The sequence below is a fragment of the Capra hircus genome, chromosome 26 (assembly GCF_001704415.2).
Source record: "Capra hircus breed San Clemente chromosome 26, ASM170441v1, whole genome shotgun sequence".
NCBI lineage: Eukaryota > Metazoa > Chordata > Mammalia > Artiodactyla > Bovidae > Capra > Capra hircus.
The window spans coordinates 42,687,460-42,715,325 of record NC_030833.1 but is presented as its reverse complement, the minus strand read 5'-3'; the positions used below and the strand labels follow the sequence as shown (position 1 = coordinate 42,715,325).

The window sequence follows — 27,866 nt, the reverse complement described above, 5'->3', positions numbered from 1 at the left end:
GTGTCTTCAGAGGAAGGGAAACAAAACGACCGCTATCACTCCATTCTGATGACTGCTGCTACCTTAAAACCACTTTGCCTGATGGCTTCACGGTGCACACAAGATATATACATGCACAAACACCTATTTCCATAGCTCAAACCTGAGTCACATCTGAGCAGCAGTGAGAAGACTCAGGATTACCTGAGAATGAGGTATACACAAAAGTGATACAGGATGAGAAAAGCTTTTGTTTACAAAAAACACAACAAAACATTGTAAAGCTAACAAACATTAAAGATTCGGTCACATTTACTCTTTGAAGTGAAAAAATGAAATGACTTATACCCATGTGACGTCATCAACGTTAACACGGTGACAAGACGGAAGTGGCTGTTAATAAGAATCTTCTGACCTTTGGCATTTACTTAATCCTTTTAGAAATTATGCTTAGAGTATCTTCAATGTATAATTTTAAACAAGAGTTTCCTACTATACACTTTAGAAAGCAGGATATATATATATATATATATAAAAGTGTTTCCAAATCTTGTATCCTGTTAAGGTATCATTTACTTAATCAAAGAATTTCACACATTAGAATTCTCTCAAGTTTAAAAGTTAAAGATTTTTTTTTTTTTTAAAAAGATCTAAAATAGTTAAAAATGTAACTAAGGCAACAAAAAGCCACAGAGGAAACATTAATGAGGTATTTCTAGAGATTAGGCAAATGCCAAGGACAAGATGCACATTACAATCCTCAAAACCATGGTTACGTTCCTCTCACACGGGAAATGTCTCTTTCGTGTTGGAAAGAAGTCTATTTCCTATCTGCTCACACTCTGCAATGACCGTCACGTCACAGACACTTGTGTATGATCGTGGTTATCTATCCTTCTCCCAAGTAGTTGAGTAATAGAGTCATTACTACTTCCTCTAACAGAAAAGAAAAACATACGTGTTAAATCTGATATATATATATATATATATGTATATATATATATATAAAGACATAGGAATAAAAGAGTTAATATTTCTTAAGATCTGCAAGAATAGTATGCTATGTTCAGAATAACTTTATTAAACTTTTTATTCTCCCAACTCAGAGCAAAAAAGAGTTTTCAGAACCTGATTACTTACTACACCAAATATAGGCTTAAAAGAGCAGTACTACATTGTTTTTGGCATTTGAAATGATAGTCTAAAGTTCTAAAGGAAAAATGAAGAAAGAAATGAATACACTGGAGGGTAAAAGGAAAATGCTGGAAAGTTCCATTGTTTCCCACAAGTTTTCTCAACTAAGCCACAACCAGGATACACATAGTTCTTTCAGCGCTCAGACCTGCTCTGCCAGCTCTTGAGAGAAGTTACTGACTTTTAGAAACAAACAGGTCCTGAGACATGGCAGTGGATCCAAGAGACAATTCCAAAGCGGAGATCAGCAAGGGGGAGGGCGCGGATCAGGGAGCCCCCGTCTCCGGAGAAGCCATGGAGGCCAGCACACACGGTTCAGATCCTTCCAGTACCACCACAGGGACAAGGCGACTTCAGCTCACCTACACACAGATGCTGGCTCTGCCTTTAACAAAGGCCCGCTGATGATCTGAATCATCTCAATTAACTTCCTTGGAAATTGGCTTCCTAACCAGCAAAAGGATATTTTCCTTATGATTCAGAGAAATGCTACTGAAGAATTTCCCCAGACTGTTATTAACAGTATCTAGGGTTTTGCCAAATTTCTCCTCTATGCCAAACTCTGAGCCATTTAGTTCTTAGAACAACCTGCATTGCGATGCTATGACCCTTATTTTACAGATGGGAAAATTGCAGTTCAGATAATTTAAGCTGAAATATAAATAGATTACCCAAGACAAAAAGGTTCAGGAAATGGCTTCAAATTGTGTAAGAAATCCCAATTTTATTTTGAGACTACACTGCTGTGAACCAATAGATGAGCCAACATTCAATCTCATTTAAGTTACAAAATCTACTTCACTCGCATTTTTCACTTAGGGTTTTAAGTCATACTTCATATTGACCCAGACCTCTGCAAGGTAAGCATTTTTGACAGTTATTTTAATGATAAGCATGTTAGTTATTAAAGTATTGAGAAAGATTCTTCTAGGTATCAAACAGGAAACTGTTCATTTTCCATTATCGTTTGCACCACCTGTGCCCAGTAAGGTTTGCTTACATCCCTCCAACGTTTGATCAGTCTGGCCGCTCAGACAGTAAAGACTCTGCCTGCAATGTGGGACCCTGGGTTCAATCCCTAGGTTGGGAAGATCCCCTGGAGAAGGGAATGGCTACCCACTCCAGTATTCTTGCCTGGAGAATTCCACGGACAGAGGAGCCTGAAGTGCTATAGTCTATAGGGTCGCAAAGAGTCAGACACAACCGAGCAACTCACACACTTTCCTGAGATGTTATCTACTTCTCAACATTCGGTCTCACCTGAACTGCTACTATGACCTTTGACCTGCTGTCCCTAATTCCATTTGTACCTCCATAAAAGCCTTTCTACAGAGAGAAGCCAGAATCATCTTTTTAAAAACAGCTAAATAGAGTATATCCTTTAAAAACCCCCAATAGTTGCCAAATATATTTTGAATAAAATCCAAATCCTTTACCAAGCCCACGAGGCCCCAGATGATCTGGGCCAAGTTCCCCTCCCTCTGCTCTCCCCATCATTCCTAAACTTCAGTCCGATGCCCTTGGTGCAACGGAACACATCGCACCAAGTCCCTCCACCTGAGGCAGACCTGTGTGCCAGCCATGCCCTCTGCCCGGACCCTGGGAACACTGCCTGACGTCAGGTGCCTGACAGACCACCTACTCTAAAGAAGGCACCTCGGGCCACCTTCACCTGTTTTATCTTCTTCATCGCCTCCCGCTCCCATGCCCACATTCTGCTGAAGCTAATGCCAGAGAGTTTCTTAAATCTGTTTTCCTCTCTTCAATTCCTTGCTACTAGCCCTGGGATTCCCTGGATTATGATAACCGCTTGTCATCATGTGAAGCTCCAATTCCCATCACGGGCTCTTCTCAACATGAACCCCAGCTACTTCCTATTTTATCTCACAGATATGAATTCCACCACCCTGGGCAAAAGCGGCTCCATTCACCAAGTTTCTTGTTTTTTGCCAGCAAATCTCTTTGCCTGGCCTTTGCTCTTACCCCAGCCACCCACCTCACATACCAGCTCTGCATGCAGCTTCCCACACGCTCCCAACGGGAGAGAGCCACTCCACCCTCCACATCACTTCAGAACTTGGTTTCTAGTTTACGGTATTTTTTAATAGTGAGACTGGCACTAGCGTTATCAGCAGAGGCCCTCATTCCTTCTATCAGAGAAAGCTCTCAAAGAAAGCTGCTCCTTACTTATGTTTTAGCACTAGTGAGACTTCCCGTCACGTGGGCAACATCCCGCAGCTCTGCGTTAGAGCTTCACCTCTCACTGTTTCTGACAGTGCTTTCCTGCTTCTTCCCACAAATGTTTGAACTTTGAACTCTTTCATTCATCTGCTGGAAATAACCTCTGCTGACGCTCATGAGTCCTTCACTCTGCATCGTTTCTACACTTCAACTGACAGCAGTTGTCAAGACGGCTGCATTCGTCCAAGTAGGGCTGTGGGTCCTGCCATCTTTCCCCCTTGCCTCCTCACCGCCCCTTCTGGCCCTTCTACCCATCACAGGAGTCGCAACTCTCCAGACGATGGATCATGAAAACCCAGGGCTTAATTTCATACTTTAAGAAGGAAAGTCCCAAGAAGGGGTTGTAAAACAAAAAGGAAAGAATAAATCCTAAAGGATGACAGTAGAATAAACAGAAAAGTAAAACTATATGCTCTCCGGGGAAATACAGAACTCATTTACTATTTCCTAGCGAGTACACAGGAGGATGGCAGTTTGCGCATCAGGAGAATGAGATGGAACGATGCAGCCAGCCCAGAAATGAGTCTGTACAGCACAGTCTTTCTCCAACTCAAAGAGACCTTTGCATTTTTGGTATTTATTATTTTAACCACATTACTGTTCAGCACACACTATCATCCCATTTTACAGAAGGAAGAATTAAGATGTAAAGGCTCTCTAGCCTGGGGCCAGAGAGTCAGTCAAGAAAGAGCTACAACAAAAACCAAGTCTTTATCCTTTCAATTGGGCTTCCCTATTGAGTCCTGGCAAAGAATCTGCCTACTGCTGCAGGAGACGTGGGTTAGATCCCTGGGTCAGGAAGATCTCCTGGAGATGGAAATGGCAGCCTACTCCAGCATTCTTGCCTGGGAAAACCCAAGAACAGAGGAGCTGGGGGCGGGGGTGGGGTGAGGGAGTGAGGTGACAGTCTGTGGGAGCCCAAAGAGTCAAGCACGACTGAACAACAATAATAACAACACTTTCAATTAGCTGTTTTCACTGACAAAGCTGTCAAGTTAAAAAAAAAAAAAAAAGGTACCGACTTACATTTTTTTCTAAGCCTCATGTAAAAGATCTGGAAAATAATGCAACGGTTGATTAAATTTAGAAAATGATCGGTACTGGTTTAGGGAATCTGTAAAGAAGAGATCAGATGATAAAACTGTCTGCACTAGAGCCACCTTAAAAAATTTATTTCCTGAGTTAAATATAGATTGTAACATGAGATAAAGAGAAAATATTACCCTCTAAGAGTATATGGGCTATGTGAGAGAGTTAAAAAGAATCAAAATCAAGCATCCTCCAGAAACCGCAGCACATGTATGTATCAAACAAAAGAAGTTACCTTTCTTGGTAGTATTTTAGGCTGTTAGCAAAAACAGTATGTGTGCATACATACATACATGTGTATAATACAAATACATGTGTTTGTGTGTGCGTGCGGGCTCAGTCGTGTCTGACTCTGTGTGACCCCACGGCCTGCAGCCCTCCAGGCTCCTCTGCCCACGGGATTTCCCAGGCAAGAGTACCGGAGTGGGTGCCGTTTCCTCCTCCAGGGGATCTTTCTGACCCAGGGACTGAACCCGCCTCTTGCATCTCCTGCACGGGCAGGTGAATTCTTCACCACTGCACCACCTAGGAAGCCCCTGAGTGTGTACACATAATGCAAATATGTATTATGTACACGCAGATCTTTCCTCATTCCTTTCCTTCATCAAAACTTACCCACCCCGAATCACACGCTTAACGTTTGCTCAGTCACAGCTGGCTGAACTCAACAATTAACCTTTGTCCTTACGCTCATGGATCACCCTTAGAAGTAACACTTTCGCTTTAGCAGGGGATTGGTTTCTAGAAACATAATGAGCACATCCATCACCAGCAATGGCTAACGTGTATTGGATTCTAGGCATAGTCGGCAGCACAGTGCAGTACTCAGTAAGTGTGAGCTGCTGTTACTATTTATTTACTCTCCTAAAGAACACGTGTATGTGCTAGGCCTTATTCTGGGAACACAGCAGTGAACCGAGTGGACGAAAAGCTTGCCTTGTGGTACCTAGATTCTAGGAGAGCAAGCAGACAATAAACAGCTAAGCAAAATACAGAGCATGCTGGAAACGTTCTAAAGGGTAAAATTAAGCGAGAGCGTCACTGGGGGATAGGAGGCTACAGATTGGGGGTAAGTTGATCAGAGAAATGTCCCTACATGTGAAGAGGGTTAACCAGGAGGATATCTGTGGGAGAAGATTTTTTTTTTCTTTTTTAAAAAATTAATTTATTCATTTTCACTGGAGGATAGTTGCTTTACAATGTTGTGTTGGTTTCTGCCATACATCACCATGAATCGGCCACAGGTATACACTTGTCCAGCCCCCATCCTGAGCCCCCACCCCCACCCCCGCTCCGCCTTCTGTGGGAGAAGATGTTTAACAGGTCAGTATGTGAGGGCACTGGAGGTGAGCAGGAGGGTCAGGGAGAAGGAGGACATGACGACGTGCAGTCTGGGGGGACCTCCTTGGTCACTCTGCTGCTGCTGCTGCTAAGTCGCTTCAGTCGTGTCCGACTCTGTGTGACCCCACAGATGGCAGCTCACCAGGCTCCCCTGTCCCTGGGATTCTCCAGGCAAGAGCACTGGAGTGGGTTGCCATTTCCTTCTCCAGTGCATGAAAGGGAAAAGCGAAAGTGAAGTCGCTCAGTCGGGTCCGACTCTTCGCGACCCCGTGGACTGCAGCCCACCAGGCTCCTCCGTCCATGGGGTTTTCCAGGCGAGAGTACTGGATTTGTGTGCCATTGCCTTCTCCTCCAACCTAAAAGCTGTAATGAGGCGAGACAAGGGTGACGCACACCCACTTACTCGCGAAGTTACACGTTCTGTCTGCGGAGCTGACAAGTGATGTAAGGGAAGCAAGAATGGAAGCCGACTGGGAGGAAGCTGCTGTAACCACCCAGCTAAGGGGTGACACCAGTGACACGCAGGGCAGCGACTTGGTGAGAGGTGGTGGCGTGAAGGCCAGATGTGGGGTGGAAGCGGGTACCAGCAACAAAACCGAGACATTTGGCCTGAGAGTCGGGGGAAAGACAAACACTGTTCCCAAGTGGCGCTAGGGGTAAAGAATAAGCCTGCAGATACAGGAGATGTGAGAGATGTGGGTTCAGTCCCTGGGTCGGGAAGACTCCCTGGAGGAGGAAGTGGCTACTCACTCCAGGATTCTCGCCAGGAAAATCCAGTGAACAGAGGAGGCTGGTGGGCTACAGTCCACCCACGGGGCTGCAGAGTCGGACAGAACTGACCGACAGCATAAGATGGGAACGGGGGCGGGGCAGGCACACCAAGCAGGACACCAAGGACTCGGCTAAGTGCTCCATACATGCACCTCACTCCATCAGCACAGCAACGCTGAGACAGACCCTATTTTTATTGTTCCCATTATGCAGATGAGGAAACAATGCTACTACAAGTAGTTAAGTAACCTGACCAAACTCACCTGAAGTCAACAGGTGCCTGTAGGGCTAAGATGATCTTAAACCAAGATTTACAATATAACTGATGCTTAACTGCCATTGCCCTGATACAAACAGCTGAGAGGGACAGATGCAGTGACTTCTAAATAAGATCATGAATGCTTAGACAGACATCCATGATGATTTTTTAAGAGAAAGGGACAGAGACGATCCTGAGGCACATTGTAAAATACAAGGCAAATATGGTACTAAAAATACACACATATACAGATTACACCTATATGAGCATACAGGAAAATATTAGGCCAAATATGAAATCAGATGTTAGCATTATTTATCTTGGGTGCCATCAGCAAATTTTTCCTTTTTGTTTATTTTTACCTTCTAATCTGCCTATAAGCAAGGTACATTACTTAGTTTCTTTAGGGTCACAAATAAAAACTAACTCATGAAAACTATAATTTATTGCATCTCTGTATTTTCTTTCTCTCCCTTTTATCCTCTCAGTTTAAAAAGCCACTTATAATATTTATGCTCACTTAAAACCTAAATTGCTGGGATTACTGAATTTAGTTTCCTGACAATTCCTAGAGTTCAGGCTAATATTTAGGTCTTGAGACTGAAACTGATAAAAGAAAAGGTGAAAGCAGGTACGACCATCTGTTCGCTAATGTGAGGATGAGAAGTGAGACAGAGCCTGGCAGCGAATCCATCATTGAGGGCTTAGACTGGCTGTTCTTCCCCATTTCCAGGGAGGTGGAGCAGAAGCTGGCAAACACCTAGGAGGTCCAGATTACACGGGAAGAGGGGACAGGAAAGGTCCTCAAAATGAAAACGGGATCTCAGCCCAGGCTCTGCAGCCCAGATGGACAATGGGGTCAGACTCAAGGGGAGAAAACCAGCTAGAAGAGCAAGAAGAAGAACCTATTTGCAGGGCCGCAACGGCGATGCAGGTGGAGAGGACAGACTCGTGGACACAGCAGGGGAAGCAGAGGGTGGGAGAAACAGAGAGCAGCGCGGGACACGCACATCACCACGGGCGAAACAGCCAGCCCGTGGGAATTCGCTGTGTGTGCAGGGAGCTCAGCCTGGGGCTCCGTGACAACCTAGAGGGGTGGGAGGTGGCAGGGAGGCGCAAGAGGGACGGGACACACGCATACCTACGGCTGGTTCGTATTGATCTATGGGAGAAACCAGCACAATATTGTAAAGCAAATTATCCTCGAAGCAAAACTGAATAAAGTAAAAGAACAAGGTTGGGCACTCCCGACTGGTGGTCTGCAGTGGAAAAGCGTCACTGCACTTGGTGGCACTGGGGGTTTCCGAGACCCGTGGTGACAGGGACCACACCACACCTGGCAGGTCAGAGGGCAGCAGGCAGATGGGACGGAGCTCAGCACACTTCCATGAGCAACGGTGGGACAGCAAGACAGGCTGGCCTGCAGGTTTGGCAGGTCCAATCCTGGAGCAAGTAGGAATGTCTCCTGGTTTGTATGCAATGTATAAACCTTATTATTCAATGCAGGACTTATCTGGTTTCATTCTTCTACTGGTCCTCTGCTTGTCTAATCAATGGTACTATATCTGCTAAGAAAATATACTTCCCCAGGACATTTCAGGGGATTGCACTGAAAAACTTTCAATTTTCTAAATATTCTGTGTGGGGTCTTGGGCAAGTCAACATCTTTTCTGTGTTATCATCAGTTATCTTCACAGAGACAAAAGAATGGTCCTGCTCATCTTAAGAGCTGACTGGATCAAATAACTCAACGCATGTAAGAAAAAAAAAATTCCTGTTACTCAAATGTTTGGAATGTGCCATGTGAATGGGGTGATAACGATTTTCGACAACATGGATAAAAAGGAACAGAAAAATAGAGACTTTGAGTTAAGTATATAATAGATACAGGTACATGTGTGTAGAGAGAAGCAAGGGAGGGAAATGATGACTTCTGAGCTCTTATCTTGCTTTATGGCTGGAGAGGAATAGGATGGTTTATCAGTTGATTAAATAATGCACTAGGTGCCCTACAGCTTGGAAGGGAATTTTTGTCCTCATGACTTTTGTACTTTAGGATAGTCTGGGACAACCCACACTTCAACAACCTGAGATGTTACTGTGAGAACACACAAAAACTCCCAGAAGATAACTATGCACTTTTGTTTCTATGAGGCTTTGTTTTGCTCAGCGCTCCATCTCTAGCACTAGTTTTCAATAATTCTTGATAAAGTACTTAATGTAAAGATGCCCTGAAGTTCCATTTAGAGACCAGCCTAGTGGCCCACAGGGCACCGCTGATTTCTAATAAAGTGAAATGGCCTTTTTTAAAAAAGGCCCTCTGGAACTTGAAAAATAAACATTATTGGAGGGAACTCCTTCACATTAAATGCTCTACATCAACAGCTTTTACGGACTTACTTAATCATCAAAGACTTGAAAACAAAGTTTTTAAAATGTTGACAGTGACTCTGGTCATAAACTACTCTGAGGATTAGAAGATGAAAGGGATAAGCACTTTAAACCAATCAACTTAATGTGAAAAGAGACACGGATGGAATTAAACTGGGGTGAAATGAAAGATACATGCTGATGGAGAATCTTCTCTATTGAATAAAACACAACACAAACAAAAACATTAAATAAGCATCTGAGAGCAGCAGCTGCCCATCAGCACAAGGATTATGTCCTTGGAAATTAGATTCCATCCACAGGAGACAGGCAAACGCTGCAGACACCTGCCTAACAAATAAGGCCTCCAAACCCAGGGCATGTTATCGAAGGATAAAACACAAAGTCAGTCTTTTCCGAAGCAGTCTCTGAACATAAAAAACACACTGCTGCCAAACACCTAAAAGTCCACTGCAGTGTCCTCAGAGCGTAATCCTGGGAAGCCACGCTGGAAGCCTGTACTCCTTCCTGTGGGATCAATCACGCCCCGAGAGACAGTTCTGAACAGAGACATCAAGTCTTAACGCAGGATCGGCCAACACCATCCCCTTCTCCAGTTCCTTCTTTTGGCCTGAGATCAATTTTCAAAGAACCTACGTGGTGACCATTCTTTCCATAATGTTACACAACAGTTTATGCCAGATTATTCTACCCCATGCCCCAAATGCTCAACCACAAAGTTCTTTCAACTTCACCTCATGTCCCAAGTATCCCGCGGCTCCTTTCCTTCTTTCTTTCTTCAGATCTTTCTACCACCAGTGGACCAATCATCCTGCAATATTTAATTCATCTTTATACCATCCACTCCCACCCCCAAAATGACTAGTGCTATTCCTTGCAGGCAAATGTGTGTGCTCAGTAGCTCAGTCATGTCTGACCGACCCTTTGAGAGCCCATGGACTGTAGCCTACCAGGCTCCTCTGCCCGTGGGATTCTCCAGGCAAGAATACCGGAGTGGGTTGCCATTTCCTCCTCCAGGGGATCTTTCTGACCCAGGACTGAAGCGTGGTCTTTGTTAGCAGGTGGATTTTCACTGCTGCACCACCTGGGAAGCCCTGCAGGCAAATATCTGATCCAAAGCAGCCGTGACAGAAAACAAATATCCGAATAAACACATCACCTGACTTTGCTCTGAAATAAAATACATTCCAGCAAAGCTGTGAGAGCTCCCAAATAAGTGAATTCAATCTCAATCTTGACTCATTCCTCATTAAATCTCTGATAAAATTCAGAGATTCAGAGACAGACCCAAAAACCTCGTCTGAGTCTCTGTAAGACGCCAGCCCTGTGGCTATATATGATAAGGAGCTCTAAGTGTAACCGAAGCCATGGCTTCTAGAAAGAGCTTGTCCCTCCCCTCCAGCCCAGCACCAAATGGATTCATTGGCCAAACACGAGTCTACCTCATGGTCATCTCCCAACTGGACCATGTGTAAGAGCACCCTAACCCATCCCCCGCTTCCAGCCTTGCTGACCTGTTCCCTTCACTGCAGCCAGAGTGCTTCTTCTAAAATACAAATCTGTCCACAGCATTCTTCCCTAATGACTTGTCATCACACCTGGAACAAAAATCCTGCCTCTTTTTTCCACGACCCATGTGCCGTCCACACCTCCCTGATTCTGTATGGCCATTTTCTCCCAGTTTGCTTGGCCTGTGGCTTTTCCCCAAGTAAACCTCAGCGACTCTGCCCTTGCTGTGTCTCCTACCAGGACTGCTCCTGCCCCAAACACCGACTGGTATCCCCCTCATTTGATTTAGGTGTCTATTCAATGCTCACCTCATTAGAGGCCTTTTCTAAACACTTGATCTAAAATACCACTCCCTCCCTGCTATATTCATCTGTTCACAAACTGTTTCATCCTGGTGAGAATATAAGCTCCGCGTGAGCATCAGGGGCCTCTGAGCACTGCAGCAGCCCCAAGGTCTACCACAGTGCCTGGCATTCGGGAGGGTCTCAGTGAATGAATTTTAAACAAGCACTTTCTATGTGCCAGACTCTGTATGAGGCAGTGGGATACCAAGATGAATGACAAATAGGATCTGGTCTTTTCCCTTGGGGAACTTAGACACACACACACACACACACACACACACACACACAGAATAGAACAGAATGTGACATGAGCTTGGAGGGTTCAAGGGAAACCGCTGAGTAGAGCAGCTACAGATGAGGTCAAACAGCCTGGGGCCAGATATGAAGGACCTTGAGCTTCAGGCTAGGGAACTGGGCCTCCGTCTGAGTACTCACTATACATCACCAGGTAGGAATGAAAAGAGGTAATGAATCAGCAATTAGAATTGACAGAACTTAGTACTCTTGCCTGGAAAATCCCATGGACAGAGGAGCCTGGTAGGCTGCAGTCCATGGGGTAGCTAAGAGTTGGACACGACTGAGCGACTTCACTTTCACTTTCATGCACTGGAGAAGGAAATGGCAACCCACTCCAGTGTTCTTGCCTAGAGAATCCCAGGGATGGGGGAACCTGGTGGTCTGCCATCTATGGGATCACACAGAGTTGGACACGGCTGAAGTGACTTAGCAGCAGCAGAGACTATTTATACGAAAGGAACTGAGAAGTTCTAGGTTTCTAGGAAATGCCACTGCTTACAGAGAAGGAAGAAGTTGAAAGAAAAAGATGATAAATCCGTTTTTAGAAAAGTTGAGTTTGAGTAGGGGTTAGAGGGAGAGGGGTCAAGTGTCAGAAGAGTTGAGCACAGAAAATATGAGAGGGTTACTGCTTTTAAACAGAATATTCCATAACCAGAAGGATCCATTTTCCCAACACGCTGAATAACAAGACTGCTACACTGTCACAGCCAAATAACTGGAATAAGGGCATCTCTCTGAACTAGGAAACAGCTGAACCCTTACGAGGGCCAGGGAAAGGGAGCTCATTAACAGCCACTGCTTGGTGCGCCCACCTCTATCCTTCTTCTTGCCTTTCCCAGGTCTGGTGTGCCACACACACTCCAGAGAGGTCTCAAGGAGGGAGATGGGAAGCTAGGGATGTGCCCCAGGAGTCGGACAGGGGTGGGGATGCTGAAGACTCTCATGAAAATAATTGGTTTATCCTGCCAACGCGGAAACCAGAGAGAGGACTTTAAAGAATCTTTAAAGTTGGACATATTCTGAACTACAAATGCTCTGCAGCTAGCAACACTCAAATGTAACTGGCTCATTCAGTGATTTTGTAATCAAATAAAACACAGTGGTATAGAGAAATAGAAATCATCTAGACCGAGAGGTCTTTATTGTATTTGTGAGAAAAACAAGGCTTCTGAGATTTGGAGATTCATCCACTCTATCAGCATGCTAGCACATGGCTGGGGCTGGGGCCCGGGCTGCCTGTGTCCCAGCCTTGGCTTAACTTTGCCCCAGGCACGAATTAAGTGATTTATGGCTGTAGAACAATTTAAATACGTAAATGACTACAGTATTAGCAACAAATACCAGTAAAACACAAAATTTGAAAGCCTCAAAAGAAACAGATTTGAGGAAAAGCCCCTGCTGAGAGAAATACCAATAGTAATATACTTTAAAGCAATTATCCCTGTGGTTAGGACATTTCTTAGAACAAGAATCAAAAGTCACAGTTCTGTGAAAGGTTTCGATGTGTACATACAAGTACATAAGTGTTCTTTTCTGGGCAGTAAATTATTAGCTGGCATGTAAGAATTTTGATAAAAACCAGAAAACAAACTCATATAAACAAAACAACAAAAATCAGGAAGACCCCAGGAAACCTAATTTAGAGTTGACCTTGCCTTTGTTAAGGGAAAATACACAGACTTTTTTTCCCCTCTAATGAGCTTCTAGGGAAAAAATTTTGAAAGTCAAAACCAGAACTGAAGTCTGACAGTCAGAAGAACATAATTAGTAAATTTTGAGCATCTCATACTTCTACGGCCTATTCTTATCTAGTTAGCCTCTCAAACAGTCTTTCTTCCACCAACTCAAACGCACCCCAGACCATTGCTCCTTTATCAAATCTAGCTTAAACTCTGTTGTTGTTTTTCAGCCGTTCAGTCATGTCCAACTCTGTGTGACCCCATGGACTGTGGCACACCAGGCTTCCCTGCTTAAACTCTGGGATAGCCAAACCAGCCCCCAAATGAAAACCGGCTACTTAAATAGCTTCCTATATACAACATAAAGATAGCCCTTTACTGGCAAAGACTCAGGAGTTGCTTTTATTTCCACTTCTAGATATCTAATTTATAAGGGAAGAAAACACAGACTTCATAAAACATACAAGAAAAAGCTTATCATTTCCGTTAAAGTTCAATATAAATTCTCAGTCTGAATTTTGTTTTCTTTAAGATGATTTCCTTAATATGCAACCACACTGTGGGTCATGCAACACAGTCTACCAGACAGAAACTCAGTTCCTTAGCAAACCAATGTCCAACTCCCATGCGTGGAAGCCATAAAGATGTTCTGCAAATGGAAAAAAAATCAGACACCCGTGACGAGGGCAAAGTATGTGTTCAGTTTGCTACACGCAACTCTATGCAAGCAAATAACTATGCTGCATTGAGTTTAGAGCCTGGGACATGAAGCCACTTTGGATTCACCTGAAACTGAAAGGAGATGCCTACTGAAAATCCTGAGAAACTTGGAATTCTGCTCTAAATGCCCCACGTTCTAAAGAAAGGTGGAAAGCCGTGCAGGTTCCTCCACATCCTACCTTAAAGTGGGTATCACTCTCCACTAGCTCAAGTCACTCTGGACCAGCTGTTCTGAATTCTATGTGTGAAGCATCTTCAGATATATATTACAAAGGTTCAGAGATCTGATTCTGTGTGGAAAAAGCTATAGCATCATTCATTGCCGACGGGCCAACTGTCAACCACTGATTTGACGGGTTAAACACACCAAGACTGGATAGTTTTCTGCGGTTTAATAGCCTGTACTCTCTGAAAATGTCTGAGGGTTTTCCTTCCTGTGATGTGAAAACAAAAAAAAAACTTCATCTCTAACAATCCTGTTCATCACTCTGTATGAACCTGGTACAAAACATAGCACTTCCTCAAAGCTGCCAGAGCTCTGGTTGGTTCAACAGACTATGTGGTTAAAAAAAAAAAGAAAGAATGTGCTTTGATTCCTACTGCTTGATCAATTTAATTTCCCAATAATGAATATTAAACATCTGTCATGCCACCTCCCAATCCCTGAAACTGCAGACTTGTGCTTTTACTTACTTGTACTTTAAGAGCAGCCACTGAATTAACCAGAGTCCCACAAGGATCATGCCGTTAATTTCACAAATAGAAAAGGCCCACTGCACCCGGTTAAAATGGTCAAAAAACGTGTCCGGTAGTGGAGGCTGCACCTCCTTGGGAGGTACTCGTTCATGGACGACCGAGATCATCACTGTGGTGAGAACAAAGCAGGAGAGTGCATAAAGAAAGGCCAGGAAAGTCTTGCCCCACTCCATGGGGTACTGGGAGCGCTCCGGTTCTGGCATGGGGATCTTGATCATTTCCTTCCTATACCCATTGGGCATCCCGTTGGGTTTGACCTTGATGCTGAAGCTGCCGTTAGGGCAGGGGCCGCCGGTGCCAATGCTGAGGTGCCCATTGGCGTGGCCGTTCTTGTGTGCTTCCAAGTGGTGCTCCATCTTCAGGGTCTCTATCATGTGCAAGAGCCGCTGCCCGTTGTCAGAGGTGACGAGGCACAGCGGGGGTTTTGTGAAATCCTCCTGGGTGAGGGTGATCAAGTCCCGGCCTGTGAAATGTTCCAGAGGCTCACAGTATTCTGGCATAGCATTCTCCTGCAGCCAGTCTGCCACCTTCTCGGGTGGCCAATAGACCACTTCCTTCATTGTGCTGGCACACAACGTGGGGCCCCCCTGCTTGCTCCCGGTGGGTCAGCAGTCACCGTTCCGACAGGGCAGGACACCGTCCCTCCACGCTGCGTTCATCCTGTCAGGCCTCATAACAGAGCTGTGTGGCGAGAGGGTCAGGGCAGGTTTTAAACACCTCATGTAGCTGTCCAGGGTTCTTGAGTGCCCGAGCATTAATTCACCTCATTTCCAAAGAACATTCTTCCTTCTGTGGAGGCAAGAGAAACAAGTCAAGCTACTGGGACTTTCAAATTAACCCCTCAAGATTCGTAACCTTCACGTGCATAAGGAAAATGGAAAACCAGCTATTGGTGGAGTCCATAGTTTTCACACATATATTAGTTTTAAGAAACCAATGACTCCTGGTTAGTATTCCCCAAAAGAGGCATTAAATTGGACCTGAGATGGATCAAGTCAACGACAGTGGTAAATTTGCTGAGAAACAATTCAACAGTGCTTTGAATGCTGCTCAGCACTGATCAGGGATTCTTTTTGTGCTTATTACGTTGTTCTTGAGATCAGCTGAAAGACTGCAGCAAACCTGCTTAATTACCACTCTAGATTAGTGTAGATTGGTGAAGAAATGTTCTAAATGTACAGAGCACACAGAACTTAACAGACATCATAAAAGAGAGTCATAGAAGTGGCGAGCTTCAGGATCATCAGGTCCAACAATTTTATACTCTTCCACAAAAAATCAGTGAGTTCCTCTTTGCAAATGTGCTTGGACCCCAAAACTATACAAGAGTTATAAGAGTGGATGCTTGAGTGAAAACAGATGGGAGTAAAGGGCCAGGGTCCTCTCTGCTCTGATGACATCTCTACCCCTAGCCTGCAGGAGATTGTGTAGAAAACCACAGCTTCAAAACCAGTGATCTGATCCTCGCTTACCCACAAGGAAACTGAGTTCCAGGAAGGTCAATGAACCTGCCTACAGTCAAGCAACAGCTTGTATAAAAGAGCTACAAGTTAAGTTTCCAAGTCCTGGTTCAGTGTGTTTATTAAAATACTTTATCAGTGATGTGGCAATAACCAAAATGCACATCTGTAAGGAGATTAAAAGTTATATATAGAGAGCATAAAAATGTATATACGTTGTACATACATATATTTAACCACAAGCATGGTTAATGAACATAACATTGCATAAAACATGGGAAAGAAATCACATACTGACTGAAGCTCTTCTGCTTGACGATTGCCTTGGGGGGCATTTTCTACTTCTCTCTCACCTACTTATCTTTAGTAAATATATATTAATTTTGTGATAATCATTTAAAACTTTTAAAAAAGCAAGAGAAGTTAAAATTAAGACTGAGCTCTATAACAAAGCATTGTGGTTAATGAAATGTGGCCTTTGGTGAAAGGCAAACCATAGTTTGACTTTCAGCATCTCCATGCATAACCTGCTATTTGAACTTCAGCTTACTAATCTGCAAAATGGCCACGATCAAATGTCTCCTTCACAGGATTGTTGTCAGTACTTTAAAATCCGTATGTGAAAGTTGGGGATGTGCAACCCAGCACTTTCTGTTTTCTACGACTGAGTAGCACTCCATTGTGTATGTACACACGCGCACACATCTTTATCCATCGATCCATGGACAGACACTTCAATTATTTCCCTATCTTGGGTGTTATACATAATGCTGCAATGAACAAAGGGAATATACATAGACCTTTATGAACTAGTGTTTTCGTTTTCTTTAGATAAATACCAGAAGTGAAATAGCTGGATCACATGGTAGTTCTCTTTTCAATTTTTTTGAGACCCTCCATATTGTTTTCCACAGAGACTGCACCAACTTACATTCCCACCAACAGTGTACACTTGCCATTTGTGACAAGTCTGTCACAATATGTATGAACCTAGAGGTTATTATGTTAAGCGAAATAAGTCAGACAGAGAAAGACAAATACTGCGTGATATAACTCATCTGTGAAATCTAAAAAACAAATTAATAAGCACAGCAAATCTTATAGAGAAGAGACTGGTGGCCACCAGAGGGGAGAGGGTTGGAGGTAAGTGAAATAGATGAAGGAGAAGTCGATTATATAGTGATAGATGATAACTGGACTTACTGTGGTGATCAATTTGTAGTATATACAAGTAACAAATCATGCTGCAAATATGAAACTAAAATGTCATATGTCAATATGCCTAAAAATAAAAGGATAGTTTCTTACTTTCTCAAATTTTATATCATAACCAATAGCTACTGTTCACTATAGCTCATGATGAAACGCACTGCCCAATTGTGGACTAACTTCTCAAAAGAATGTTGTGTTAACTGAAAAAAACTTGTACAGATTTGTAGGTTTAAGAGCTAGAAATTAGGAGTGACAGTGTTCCCTAAGTATGCTTTGTGGAATAATAATCTGAGAAAATGCTCTATGTTTTAAAAAATCCAAATGAGCCTAGGAACTGCAGAGTAATCCTTCCAAGGGTTAGCAGTACACATTAGTATGTCAGAAGCACGTGGAAATCCTCCAGTAAAGAAACTCTACCAGGACTTCTTAAACTGACCTCATCCGGGCTGTCCTGCTCTAAATCCCGTTCCCTCCCTAGTAACTATGAGCTCCCAACGGACCCACTGGGAGGTACCGGCACAAACAAGACCTGAACTCAGGCCTTCCGATTTCAAAGAGCAAACTTGTCTCTACCGAACCCAACCCCTCAAACGCAACTCTGGTATGAAAATGGACAGTATGTCTAAGTCCCAACTTTCCAGACTAAGTAACAACCAACCAGATGATGGCAGAGCGTGACAGCTAGCCCAGGCTTTGCCAAGAGAGTTCTCTTCTGAGAGCCCTCAATGCTTTGCACCTTCCTGACGTATCGCCTCATGCTTCAGGGTCTGTCTAGACTGCCCCAGGGGACTCTGAGGGACCATGCAAGGGCTACAACCTTAAGCATCCACACGTCTCAACTTCAAAGGGGCCAAAAGGTGTCCAGTCAGTATTGTCTCAGTATCCAAGGAAATGTCCCTTCCAACTAGCAACATGTAGATGGTTTAATGGAAAGTAAACCTACTGAAAATCCCACTGATACTCAAAACTACTTTCAAACAATTTGAATGGTCAAGGAGAATAAGATGGGTATCCTCCAGAGAGAAATGAAAGTGAAATGAAACCAAAGTGAATCTCTGGCCACTTAAAAACCACTACAGAGGGGCTTCAATCACCACTAACCAACCTAGAGTGACAAGAAGACATCTGCCAAATGGGAGTCCAGCGGAAGGTCCTGTAGGAAAGGAAGTCTCTCGGCATCAGACCCCAGGCCTCTCCCCAAATATCCCTCAGCAATCAGGACGGAGCCAAGGGAATGCTCAGCACCTTGAAGTGGCTATGAGAACTCTAAAGAAAAATCAGTGATTGAATATTCAGGCTCAAAGAAATGAACATGGGCTTTTCATATACACAAGTTCTTCATTTATCCCCTTGCCCGATGCAGGAAGTCTACCAGGAGGGGAAAACCCCTCAGAACCACAAAGACCAGACCAAGGACAAGGTATTATTTCACTTCTCTTTGATGGGGAAACACAGTCAGATAATATCCTCCTCAGACACAATCTTCTTCAAAGCAGAAAAATATCAAATGGTAGGAGATAATACAGGGCTATGGGGGGGAGAGGGGGAGAGGGGAGAGAGAGAGAGAGAGAGAGAGAGAGAGAGAGAGAGAGAGAGAGAGAGAGAGAGGGAGAGAGAGAGACACATACACGAGACACACACATGAGACACACACACACACGCACGCACGCACGCACGCACGCACGCACTGCACTGTCTATCCAAATGAAAAAACACTAATCTTGCGAATAACAAGTCCATCAGGCAGTTTAAAATAACCAGTGGAATTCTTAAAGAGACAGCAAAATAAACCAGCAGCTCCCATTAGTTAACTGGAACAAACAGACTCTTCACTCCTTAAGACGCCCCTGTGGCCCGCCACCCCCAACTTGGAGTGCTCCATCTACTCCCCTCCAACAAGTCCAGATTCTTCCTTTTGTCTGTAAGGTCCTTCTCCGCAAAGCCTTTCCTGGTCACTCCTTCACAATCTTTTCCCGCTCTCTGAATCTGTACACCTCTAATATCGATGCCACAAAATACAATTTAACCGTCTTGTGTGCAAGATGCAGTCGGAAGAGCTCCAGCTACCTCCTTTCTTGACAAAATCCTTTAACCTCTTCAAGCTCAGCTTCTGAAGGAAAACGGCATTAACAACTACCTACCTTTCCTGTCCTCACATGGGCTGCTCCTGCTGTGACGATCATGTAAAAGGAATGAACGCTATTAAATACTCCAAGAAATATGTCTTGTTGTTTTTGTAATGTCCTGCTTCCTTTCGAATGCCCACCAGGGCCCATAGTGACATCTCATTACTATTAAATGAAGCAGCCAGTCCCAAATGGCATTTTTAAAAGCCCAAATCATTCGGACACAGGAGTAAGCACATCTTTCCGAATTTCATGAGAAAAGAAAGTTTCTTTCCCAAGCAAGATTGGAAGCTTGAAAATAAAGGCACACATGTAGCTTTCCTGAGGCTAATGCTGAAATCACACAATAAGGAAAAAACTCATTTCTCTGGAAGTAACCATTACGCAGCTACTCAGTACCTTCCAGCCTTTTGGCTAAAGCTAAGATTAAGTGTAGTATGGGTGCTTCCCAAGTGGTACAGTAGTAAAGAATCCACCTGCCAATGCAGGAAACACAAGAGATGCAGGTTCGATCCCTGGGTCAAGAAGGTCCTCTGGAGTAGGAACTGGCAACCCGCTCCAGTATTCTTGCCTGAAAAATTCCATGGACAGGGGAGCCTGGTGGGCTACAGTCCAGAGTCGGACACGACTGAGCACGCATGCAATAAGGACTTCCAAGGCCACAGCCAAAAGATGAGGACTTACTCAGAGACCCCAGAGCCTGGCTGTAGGAGGAGAAGCGAGACAGTGACTGTCCCTTGGGCCTACACAGTCAATTTATAGCATACGGTGTGTCTGAGGTGGGAAAGGCAAAGTGCTTTCTAACACAGACCCAGAAGACTGTACGTAAGGCTGGACTCAGAAAACTACCATTACCACCATCATCCAGAGATGCTACCCTGAATCCATTACTGGGAGGAAGCTGAGAAATAATGCAGAGCTCAAACCTTTAAACTTAGTTCTCGGAACTGGGAAGATGTAAAAGAAGAATAAAAGCTGCACATAGACTCTTTATTCCATAACTCTACAGAATTTGAGTGGTACAGTTGATCAGTCGTGTCCGACTCTTTGTGACCACGTGGACTGCAGCCCATCAGGCTCCTCTGTCCATGGAGTCCCCCATGTGTCCCCCATCCCGAACACTTCTCTCCCCATCCCATCCCTCTGGGTTGTCCCAGTGCCCTGGCTTTGAGTGCCCTGCATTGAACTTGGACTGGTCGTCTATTTCACATATGGTAATATACATGTCTCAATGCTATTCTCTCCAATCATCCCACCCTCGCCTTCTCCCACAGAGTCCAAAAGTCTGTTCTTTCTATCTGTGTCTCTTTTGCTGTCTTGCAGATACGGTCATGATTACCATCTTTCTAAATTCCATATATATGTGTTAATATACTGTATTGTCGTTTTTCTTTCTGACTCACTTCACTCTGTATAATAGGCTCCAGTTTCATCCACCTCATTAGAACTGATTCAAATGTGTTCTTTTCAACAGCTGAGTAATACTCCATTGTGTGTATGTACCACAGCTTTCTCATCCATTCATCTGGTGATGGACACCTAGGGTGCTTCCATGTCCTGGCTATTGTAGACAGTGCTGCGATGAACACTGGGGTACACGTGTCTCTTTCAACTGGTTTTCTCAGTGTGTGTGCAGCAGTGGGCTTGCTGGGTCATGAGGCAGTTCTATTTCCAGTTTTTTAAGGAATCTCCACACTGTTCTCCATAGTGGCTGTACTAGTTTGCATTCCCACCAACAATGTAAGAGGGTTCCCTTTTCTCCACACCCTCTCCAGCATTTATTCTTTGTAGACTTTTTCATAGCAGCCGTTCTGACTGGAGTGAGACGGTATCTCACTGTGGTTTTGATTTGCGTTTCTCTGATAATGAGTGATGTTGAGCAACTTTTCATGTGTTTGTTACCCATTTGTATGTCTTCTTTAGGAGACATGTCTGTTTAGTTCTTTGGCCCATTTTTTGATTGAGTCGTTTATTTTTCTGGAAATGAGCTGCTTGTATATTTTTGAGATTAATTCTTTGTCAGCTGCTTCATTTGCTATTATTTTCTCCCATTCTGAAGGCTGTCTTTTCACCTTGCTTATAGTTTCCTTCATTGTACAAAAGCTTTTAAGTTTAATTAGATCCCATTTGTTTATTTTTGCTTTTATTTCCATTACTCTGGGAGGTGGGTCATAGAGGATCTTGCTGTGATTTATGTCAGAGAGGGTTTTGCATGTTTTGTTCTAGGAGTTTTACAGTTTCTTGTCTTACATTTAGATCTCTAATCCATTTTGAGTTTACTTTTGTGTGTGGTGTTAGAAAGTGTTCTAGTTTCATTCTTTTACAGGTGATTGACCAGTCTTCCCAGCACCACTTGTTAAAGAGATTGTCTTTTCTCCACTGTATATCTTTGCCTCCTTTGTCAAAGATGAGGTGTCCACAGGTGCGTGGATTTATCACTGGACTTCCTATTTCGTTCCATTGATCTATATTTCTGTCTTTGTGCCAGTACCATACTGTCTTGATGACTGTGGCTTTGTAGTATAGTCTGAAGTCAGGCAGGTTGGTTCCTCCAGTTCGATTCTTCTTTCTCAAAATTGCTTTGGCTATTCAAAGTTTTTGTGTATTTCCATACAAATTGTGAAACTATTTGTTCTAGTTCTGTGAAAAATACCATTAATAGCTTGATAGGGATTGCACTGAATCTGTAGATTGCTTTGAGTAGTATACTCATTTTCACTATATTGATTCTTCCAATCCATGAACATGGTATATTTCTCAAACCATTTGCACCCTTTTTTATTTCTTTTATCAGTGTTTTATAGTTTTCTATATACAGACCTTCTGTTTCTTTAGGTAGATTTATTCCTAAGTATTTTATTCTTTTCATAGCAATGGTGAATGGTATTGTTTCCTTAATTTCTCTTTCTGTTTTCTCATTGTTAGTGTATAGGAATTCACTATACACTATAAGGCATTTGAGAAAATAAATAAAATAGACAAACCATTAGCCAGACTCATCAAGAAAAAAAGGGAGATGAACCAAATCACCAAAATTAGAAATGAAAATGGAGAAATCACAACAGACAACACAGAAATACAAATGATCATAAGAGACTACTATCAGCAACTATATGCCAATAAACTAGACAACTTGGAAGAAATGGACATATTCTTAGAAAAGTATAACCTTCCAAAACTGAACCAGGAAGAAACAGAAAATCTTAACAGACCCATCACAAGCATAGAAATCGAAACTGAATAAAAAATCTTCCAACAAACAAAAGTCCAGGACCAGATGGCTTCACAGATGAATTCTACCAAAAATTTAGAGAAGAGCTAACACATATCCTACTCAAACTCTTCCAGAAAATTGCAGAGGAAGGTAAACTCCCAAACTCATTCTATGAGGCCACCATCACCCTAATACCAAAACCAGACAAAGATGCCACAAAAAAAGGAAACTACAGGCCAATATCACTGATGAACATAGATGCAAAAATCCTTAACAAAATTCTAGCAAACAGAATCCAACACCATATTAAAAAGATCATACATCATCACCAAGCAGGCTTTATCCCAGGGATGCAAGGATTCTTCAATATTCGCAAATCAATCAATGTGATACATCACATTAACAAATTGAAAGATAAAAACCGTATGATTATCTCAATAGATGCAGAGAAAGCCTTTGACAAAATTCAACACCCATTTATGATAACAACCCTCCAGAAAGCAGAAATAGAACATACCTCAACATAATAAAAGCCATATATGATAAACCCACAGCAAACATTATCTTCAATGGCGAAAAATTGAAAGCATTTCCCCTAAAGTCAGGAACAAGACAAGGCTGCCCACTCTCACCACTACTGTTCAACATAGTTTTGGAAGATTCAGCCACAGCAAATAGAGATAAAAAAGAAGTAATAGGAATCCAGATTGGAAAAGAAGTAAAACTCTCACTGTTTGCAGATGACATGATCCTCTACATAGAAAACCCTAAAGACACAGCCAGAAAATTACTAGAGCTAATCAATGAATATAGTAAAGTTGCAGTATATAAAATTAATACAAAGAACTGAATTTTTATGAGTTGTTAAAGGCACAATGGACCCAAGATTGAACAAACATAGCTGGCATGTCAGGGAAGAAACTATAGGGAAGTTTCGGAAGTTTCTAAACGCTGGTAACAGCAAGAAAAAGTAGGAAACAAAGCGTGCATGACTGCGACGTGAACGTTGGCTCCCTGTGTCAAATCTCTAAAAGCAAAAGCAGCCTGGGGCATCCATGTGGTGCTACTCCACTGGCTTACATAATCAACTTAAGACAAGGTCGAAATTTGGTGAGCACGTAATATTTAGCTCAGATTTTATAACATGAAATTACCTGTGGGAAACCTCCTAAAGAGAAACACAAAGTATTGATATTATTTTATTAGGAAACAGATGAACTGCCTTTTTGTAAACACTTCTAATCCAGATAAAGGTCTTTACATCTACCAGAACTTTCCATAAAAGTCAACAGTAACCTAATGGACCTTTTAGGGCAATGCAGCCCAATGAAAGAAGACTCATGAGGTAGGTGTTTTACACTTTCTCTGAATCAATTTGGATAACTCCTGATTGCTTTTCTCCAAACCAATCTAGGTAACTATAAAAATTTTTTTGTTGTTACTTAACAAGAATCGACTTAAATAGGCAGAAGTTATAAAACTGTATTTATCAGAAGAAGAAAAAAATGGCTAGAATAACAATCACATAGCTTCAATCTACTGTTGAGGAAATTTCAGATGACTTCTGATGCCTTAACCTTTAAACTTTAATTTATTTTGAATTGCTATTATGTACCGTGTTCACAGTTCCATAGCCAGACTCTAGTTAGCAAATAAAATCACTCCTTTTGAAATGGATCCTGAAATTGAGAACTAAATACATCATGATATAACAGAATACGAAGCCTCCACTGAAGACTAGACTGTACTTCTATGTTTACTGTGATACATATTTATATATATATATGTATGTGTAGTTCTGCCAAACAGGTTACAAAGAGAATGATACCATTTTTGGAAACACGAATCACAAATATCCATAGCAGAAAAGTCTACGAGGTGTATATTACCTCTAAACTGTTACAAAATTATGAAATAATTTTTGGCTTTATTCTTTCCAGTGTTTTCTAATTTCCTTGATAAAGATACATTACTTGTGTCTGGAAAAGAAAAGGCTTGTTTTCCCTTCAAGGATGTTTTGTTTTTAAACGTACAGGCAGCATTGCAAAATCGAAAACAGATGCTTCCTACATTTGCTTTCTTTAAAAATATGAAATGGGCTTGCAGATTTCTCTAAATAATTGGAACTTTTGCCCTCTGTGTATCATTAGGTTCCAAAGCCATCAAATTCCCCAAACATAATAGTCTCAGGATATGAGCCAAACCACTGACAATGATTAAGCTGAAATCTGAACCTAAGTGCATAAAAAAATTCTGGTCTCAGATACTGTCTATCAATCCAGAGAGAAAACAACAACAAACCATCAGAATGACAACTCTTCTGTCATCTAGATTTTCTTCAATATCCATCTCTCCAGCCTACTGCCAAAATGTAAAACCCATGTGAAAATTCTGCCTTATCATCATTACAGCAAGGAAAACTTTGCCTAACACTAATGACAACTAATCACGATAGTTTTCCCCTGGGTTTTCTTTCTCAGAACACAATTACCCAATCTCTGAAGAGTCTATTCCCACTCAACTGATGAACTGCCTTTCTAGGTCTGAAACAGCAGGGCTATTTTATAACACTCATCAAGTTAATCTATAGTTCTGGGACATGGACACAATCTGGCAGCACTCAAGATTGTTAGGACATAACTGATGTTTCCAAATTCCATTGGCTCTCATGTCCAGCTGACATGCACAGTGGTGATCTATCTGCCTCAAGAAGCCTGGGAACAGCTAACCCAGGCTCTTATTTCCCCCACATCTCACTCCATTTCTATCTTTTTTTTTTTCCCCATTCTGCTTTTTAAAAATAAGAGCTAAAACCCTTCCACTGGACTGCTTGTTTAGCTAGAATTAAAGAGATTGCACAACCCTCTGAATCTATCATAAATGAGGGCTGTGAAAAAAGTCACTGGCTTAGGGAAAAAGATGAGGCCATGTTTTACTATCTTCTGTTTTAAAGAAACTTTAAGAAATTAATGTAAGTTACAAAAGAGAAGTAAATGCACAGCAGCCCCTTAGAGACTCTTCAACAAGCGAGAGTTCACAGAGTTCCCGTGGAAAAACCAATCTCAGTTAGGGATACACAAGTTACTGAAAGGTATACATCATGTAAGGACATAATCCACCATGAGGCAAACCTAGCAGGCATGACAAACAACATGAGCTTGAGAAACTAAGTTTAAAGAGGTGGTTAAGTGAGTGCACTAATGATACAAAAGAGAATTAAAACATTAATAAAAGAGTAAGACATGGTAGGGAAAAAAGAAAAGACAAGACAGGTGTGTTGAAAGAAAACACAGGAAAATCCCAGCTTCTCTCCTTGGCCTGTGGTGGGCTGATACCTCAGGATGGAAAGGAGAAAGCAAAAGGTTACAGGGAGGTCATAAGAGAAGGGGAAATGAGCAAAAATATACAGTATATGTTTAAATGCAATTGACAGGTTTTTTCCAATCCCCAAACTCAAGCAATCCAGCACCCATACACTCTTTGTAGGCAGAAAAGGAGTGGAAAGTGGAATCCAGTCCATCAAAAGATGGAACTTATTTTTTTTTAAATATATTAATATCTAACTAAACATGGGCACTAGGGCCTTCCCAGGGGGTACAGTGGTAAAGAATCCACCTGCAGTGCAGGAGACATGGGGTCAACTCCTGGGTCAGGAAGATCCCCTGGAGAAGGACCTGACAAACAACTCCAGTGTTCTTGCCTGGGACATCCCATGGACAGAGGAGCCTGGTGCGCTGCAGCCCATGGGATAACAGAGTTGGACACAACGGGGCGCACACACACAGATAAACACACACACGCATTAATTTCCACTGCCTCTTAAAGCTCTCCTGAAGTGACAATACAGGGATGAAAAAGGAGCGGGAGAAGGGCAAAGAGAACCAGAGACGACTAACTGAGGAGGCCAGGAAGCGGAGGGACTTAGTAGCCGCTGAGAAAAAACCCAAGAAAACAAAACCCTACGGCAGTGAGGAGGAGAAATGAAAAGCAGTCTGTGTAAAAAGAGGCCTTAGAAGCATGAGCAATTGGAGGCATAGATACATCGCAAAATGGGGGTGAGGTGGAGCTAAAAATAGGACTGGTTGAAAGACCATCAAATTCTCACTTCCCACAGTTGAACAACCACCTCTGCCCAACACCACAGAAGACGGGAAGTTTATTGTCTCGAAAACGGAAATGGAGAGTTGCTAGAAAAGGAACAGGAACACAGTTGAAGGTGGGGTATTAACTACAATGGATTGAATAAAAGTTACAAAGAGATGTTGCCAGACCTGTCCTAATCCTTTACCTCATTAAACACCCAGCAAGCTGGGAGCCAGAATGAAAACTTCCAGGCAGACCTCCCCCTCCCCGCAACTCCAGACACTTTATGAGAAAAGAGCACTGATTATCTTGCACTGAAATCCAAGCAAACAAGTTCCACTCATGCAAAGTGCTTTCAAACAGCATTTTTAGTGCTTTTTATAAAATAAGAGTGGGTCAAAAAATTATTAGACATTTGAAGAAACTCTAATAACTGTGAAAGCTTAAAACAAAAAAAGAACTTGGAAGAACACACTAAGCAGGGAAATTATAATGTTAAGAAAAACTATTATGAACATTCTCAAAGAAATGTTGAACAAGAACAAAATGGTACCAAAAAAAATTGATTTTTTAAAAAAGGTCTTGGAAACTCATGGTAAATATGAAAATGTCAATAGAAAATAAAGTTGGAAAAAATATCTCAGAAAGCAGAACAAGACAGAAAGATGGAAAACTGAGAGAAAAAGTAAGAATGTTAAAACAGTCATCTAGAAAGTTTAGTATGTGACTAGTAGGAGCTAAAGAAAGAGCATAGGAAAAAATGGGGAAGTTATAACCAGAGAAATTATTTAAGAATATTTCTCAGAACTCAAAGTGCTATTATAATTGCTATACTGAGAGTCCAGTACATACTCAGGAACAGTGATTGAGAATGTTTGTTACTATTATTCTGTACCAATTTATTTCTTATTTTTAAGGAGACAAAATCCTGAAGAATGCTCTAGCTCCACCCTGGCTGCGTTTTCTTCCACCTTACCTCAAACCACAGGGAACCCGCCTGCCAATTCAGGCAGACACGAGATCTGTGGGTAGGGTAGATCCCCTGGAGAAGGGCACAGCAACGCACTCTGGTATTCTTGCCTGGAGAATCCCATGGACAGAGGAACCTGGTGGGCTACAGTCCACAGGGTCACACAACGTTGGACATGACTGACGTGACTTACTATGCACGCACCTCAAACCACAACTGCCAATCTCCGTC

The 27,866-nt window shown here is 42.5% G+C and overlaps 1 protein-coding gene across 6 annotated transcripts in view; it reads right to left on the bottom strand.

Annotated features, from left to right (window-relative positions):
* The window catches only part of SGMS1 (sphingomyelin synthase 1), a 330,841-nt gene that overhangs the window by 26,752 nt on the left and 276,223 nt on the right, over positions 1-27,866 (bottom strand). For all 6 annotated transcript variants that reach the window (XM_018041353.1, XM_018041350.1, XM_018041352.1 and 3 more), the window contains one exon: positions 14,508-15,359. In XM_018041353.1, coding sequence (XP_017896842.1) covers positions 14,508-15,130 — 623 coding nt within the window. In that variant the 5' untranslated portion in view covers positions 15,131-15,359. The remainder of the gene's footprint in view (positions 1-14,507; positions 15,360-27,866) is intronic.